The following is a 4,431-nucleotide window of genomic DNA, read 5'->3' as shown; positions in this document are numbered from 1 at the left end:
GCCCACACAGCCCGGTCCTGCTGCAGCCCAGGGTGTGGGGGCTGGCAGAGCCCAGACATGAACCCCAGACCCCTGTCACTGGGAGCCCCACTCCATGTGTGCAGCCTGAGGCGTTGCTGCAAACATCCCAGGATTAGAGATGACCTCAGTGGCCAAAACGCCGAGCCCAGGACAGCGTGATCCCTGCTGGCCCTTCCAAGTGCAGCCATGGCCAAGCCACCTGCACTGAGCCAGCTCCAGACCTGCTCCCTGGAGCGGTGACACCCAGCCCAGCCCAGCAGCTCCCTGGCCCTGGCTGGCAGCCAGGGCAGTGGTGCCACTGCCATCCACTCTCCCCCACCGGAGCACAGCCCTGGCTGGTCCCCTGCCAGCTCTCGCCCACACTGTGGGCAGGGCATCAGACCAGTCACCAAAAATACTCGTGAACTCATAAGAGTGACACAGTTTCTCCTCCCGGGGAGGCTGGGCTGAGCTCACAGTGTCCTTTTGGCATGGGCCAGCCTGGCGCTGCTGTAGGGTGGGCAGCCACAGGAGCCTGCCTCCTCCTCCTTGTCCTCCTCCTCTTCCTCTTCCTCCTCCTCCTCCTCCTCCTCCTTCTCTTCTTGCCTCCACAGCCCACAGCATCCCCCCGGGCTCCGGCAGAGCAGGCTCTGCTACCACAGCTGCTGCAAAAATACAGCTCTATTCTCACTCTGTTCCTCATCCTCTCTTTCTAGTGGGAGGTGGCACACAGCCTCGGTGGCTCTGCTGTCCCAGGGTGGGGGGACAGGTCTGGCAGTCCCTGCCTTGACAAGGCTGCGGGTCCCAGGTGAGGAATGTGCCGGGGCCATTGCCGGTGGGGTGGCACTGCCACATGCCTCTGCAAGCACCAAAGCACCTTTGCCCTCTTTCTTCAAGAGCTGGGGCTCGGCTGCAGCCCAGAGGAGCCTCTGCCAGCCTGAGCTTTGGCCTGGGAGGCTGTGCCCAGGGTTGCTCCTCCAGAAAAACCACCCTGGGACTGCCTGGCTGTAGCATGGCCTGAAGAAACTTGGAGAGTGGAGGTGGGTGGGCAGCCCCTGTGGGACTGCCAGGGCATGGGGGGAGCTGCTGGTTTAGGCTGAAGCTGAGGTATTCCAGGTTTGGGTTTGCCGCCAGAGCTTTTGGTGTAGAAAAGAAGAGAGTCTGCAAGGAAACCTGGGTGCAGTTGTACTTTGAGTTCTGGACGGGTTGACTCAGCAGGACGTTGCAGACTCAAAATAGCTCTTGCCTGAGAAAGAGTTTCCTCTCCCTTTGCTCTGAGCTGGCGGGGCTGAGCCCCTGCCCGGCAGCTGCACTCAGCCCTGGCAGCAGGAGCAGTGGCCACATCCCTGGTCTTGCTTGGGGGCTGTGCTGGGGTTGCTGTATGGGAACATTTTTTACTCCAGTGTTTGCATTTCCCAAGCAACCCTCTCTCTGGGGAATGTCTGAGAGGCAGCAGGGCTGGGTGTAAAGCCCATCAGCAGAACTGCTGTGATACCCCTGGCTGAAAAGATTCACTTTGCTGATGTTTCTCAGAGGGGCAAGAGGGTTGGGCAGGTTCCCAGCCACAGCCAAGGCACTTCCAGGTGAGCTGGCAGCTCCAGTGTGCCCCAAGTCTGGCTTGGTCATGGGAGGAGGAGGAGGAACAGGTGGTGGTGGCCCCTTGTTTTATTTCTTCATTGCTTCCCTTCCACTCCCATTAAGGAGATGAGTTTCTACCTATTTGTCTTCTCGTGACACAAAAGCTGTGCACAGGCAGGAACAGGAGGACAGGGACTGTATGAGATGAGTTAGGTCCCCTTGGCACAGCCCTTGTGGGAGCACAGGGGTGCCCTGGGGCAGGGGCAGAGAGCAGTTACACTTGCACAGCCCTCCCTCGTGGCACAAATGTGGGGGCACTCACCTGTGTCTACGTTGAAGGCGAGTTTGTCCACCCCCTCCTCGTAGCCCCGGCCCGAGAAGCACAGGGTGATGGTGAAGGGCTGCCCCCGCCGCACCACCAGCTGCTTGCACCCCATGTCTGCCGTCCGGTGCTCCCGCCCATTGCGCTCCAAGTGCAGGTCCCACGTGTCCAGCACCAGATCTGCGAAGGCAGTGGCATGTACAGCTCTGACCCTGGCACCAGCTGAGCCACGACACACAGCCCCTGGGGGCCACAGACCATCCTGAGCCCTGGGTTGGCACTCTGGAGAGGGATCTGAGCCTCCCCTGCCCACACTGCCCTGTCCTGCCCGGTGTGCCCGGTGCAGCCTTGGGCACTGTGGTTGTGCTGAGCCCTGAGCTCCTTCCAGGAAGGCTCTGCAGGCTGGGCTTGCATCGTGTGCTGCAAGAGGGGCACAGCTTTGGCAGCCGAGCTGACAGCGACGTTCTGCCTTCCTGACCCAGCTTTGTGCTGTGTTTGTGTGCCGTGGGGCTGCCTCTGTACTATCACCATGGAGGAGGGGCACCCTGTGCTGCCAGAGCTGTGCCAGGCCCATGGCTCAGGGCACCCAGCACAGGAGCAAAGCCCAATGCTCAGCTCTGCACTCGGAGGGGCTGTCACCGGGGCTGCTGTCTGTGTGCCCCCATCCCAATCACACGCTGCTGAGCCCAGGAATGCCTGGGATGTTCCTGTGCCTCAGCCTGTCCTCCAGCAGCTTTACTGTGCTATTACCGCTGACAAATTGGTGAGAGCAAGTGTAAGTTCAGTGACAGAGGTGTGTGATGCCCCAGATGCTGCTCTGCTCTGATCCCGGCCCAGGCAGGGCCATGTCCCCACCGCCCTGGGCGCCGCTCAGGAGCGATATCGCTCATCAGCTCATCATCGCTTGAGGCCAGTGACCCCTGACTGCTCTGCAGTGACGCGTTAATCACCAGAATAAACAAAAGCATTCCATGCAGGAGAGCACACAGCAAGCTCAGCGCTGCCTGGGGTGGCTCAGTGGGTGATGCTCAGCTTGCAGCCCCGTGCCACAGCTCTCCCTGGCCATGCCCTTCCCTGGTAGTCACAGAGCCCTCCTGGAACCACTGTGAAATGGAAACAGTTGCCCATGAGCTCGCTGTTCCCAGAGCTAAATGAAAGCACTGCTCCTGGCTCTCTGGACAAGAGGACTCTGCAGTAAGTGCCCAGTGGAGGGCAGTGGGCTTGTCACCATCCCCACCACACTGCTAAAACTGCTGGGACTGTCCATAACTAAGGGCAAGGTCCCTGCAGCCAGTCCATGGGGACCTTGGAGTGTAGATAGAGCACAGAGAGGTCCTTTCCCTCACTGCCTCCCCCTCTGTGAGCAGCACAGCCCTGTGCTACAGCACACGGACCACACGAGTGGAACCTCACTGACATGGACCCAAAGTCATTGTGAATAAGTGTGTTCAGAGAGCAGAACCAGGACTCCTCCTTGTCCCAGTCACCCCAGGGTTATCATCCTCAGCACATTTAGCAAAGAGCAGATTTCTCAAAGCACAGGTGCCTCTACCCCAAACCGATGGGTGCCAAGAGATGTGCAGGGAGGGGGCTGCGGTGCTGCAAGCAGAAGGGAGGTTCCAGGCACCCAGGAGCAGGAGCTGCCCAGTGTGTTGGTATTGCTGCGGTGGTGCCGGGAGCCGGGACAGCCTGCGGCACTGTGGAACAGCAGGGCACAGTGATGCCGTCTCACCCAGAGGGCCCCGTGCCCGTGAGAATCACACGGCCCCATTTCCTGGGACTCTGGGGGCAGCTCTGTGGAAGGCGGGGGCTCTCTCTGCCCTGAAGGGCCACGCGTGAAGGACTCCCGAAGACTGGAAGCTTTATTTATGCCTGAGCCTTCAGAAATCCCCTAACCCTGTCAGGACGTGGGCACACGCTCCTGGCCCAGCTGTCAACTTTCCTTTCCCGGCAAAGCTTTAAATAGCACCAAACTTCACTCCTACGGGTTCTGGCGCCACCCGGGCCAGCGGAAAGTCGAGAGGGAGGGAACGGCGCAGACCCGCGCGGACCCCGCACGGACCCCGCTGGGCTTGTTGCCGTCGCCCCGCTTTAGTCTTTCCCGTTCCCCATCGCCCTTGACTTTGCCGGAGGGTCAGGGACCGGCTCCTGCACCGAGCGAGCAGGGAGCGGCGGGATGGCACCGAGCGCCGGTCGGAGCGGAGGGGGCGCGGCCGGTCGGGACTTCCCGCGGAGCGGGAGCGATCCCGACACGTGCGGGGGGATCGCCCCGCGGTCCTACCTTCGGCCATGGTGCCGGCGCGGGGGGTGCGGGTGCTGCCGGTGCCGCCGGTGCTCGCTCGGTYCCGGTACCTGTCCTGTGCCACCCGCAGCGCTGCTCGTGCCGCTCCTTGTCCTGGTCCCGACGCCGGCGGAGCTGCCCCTCACTACCCGCCGACCGGCCCCATCGCCCGTCCCATTTATCCCGCCCGCCCCCCGCGCCCCCCCGCGCGGCCGGGCCGGCGGAGGGAAGAAAGGGAAAACAAAGTTTC

The 4,431-nt window shown here is 61.9% G+C and overlaps 1 protein-coding gene across 1 annotated transcript in view; it reads right to left on the bottom strand.

Moving 5' to 3' along the window:
• The window catches only part of TGM2 (transglutaminase 2), an 11,678-nt gene extending 7,447 nt beyond the window's left edge, over positions 1-4,231 (bottom strand). Inside the window, exons 1-2 of the mRNA XM_029960319.1 lie at positions 4,182-4,231; positions 1,830-2,080 (exon numbers count right to left, since the gene is read on the bottom strand). Coding sequence (XP_029816179.1) covers positions 1,830-2,080; positions 4,182-4,191 — 261 coding nt within the window. The 5' untranslated portion in view covers positions 4,192-4,231. The remainder of the gene's footprint in view (positions 1-1,829; positions 2,081-4,181) is intronic.
• Positions 4,232-4,431: the final 200 nt, after the last annotated feature.

Source organism: Manacus vitellinus, unplaced genomic scaffold (assembly GCF_001715985.3).
Source record: "Manacus vitellinus isolate BGI_N305 unplaced genomic scaffold, ASM171598v3 scaffold_26_pilon, whole genome shotgun sequence".
In the NCBI taxonomy this organism is placed as follows: Eukaryota; Metazoa; Chordata; class Aves; order Passeriformes; family Pipridae; genus Manacus; species Manacus vitellinus.
The sequence above is the reverse complement of the archived record's forward strand: the minus strand, read 5'-3'. Positions and strand labels throughout refer to the sequence as shown.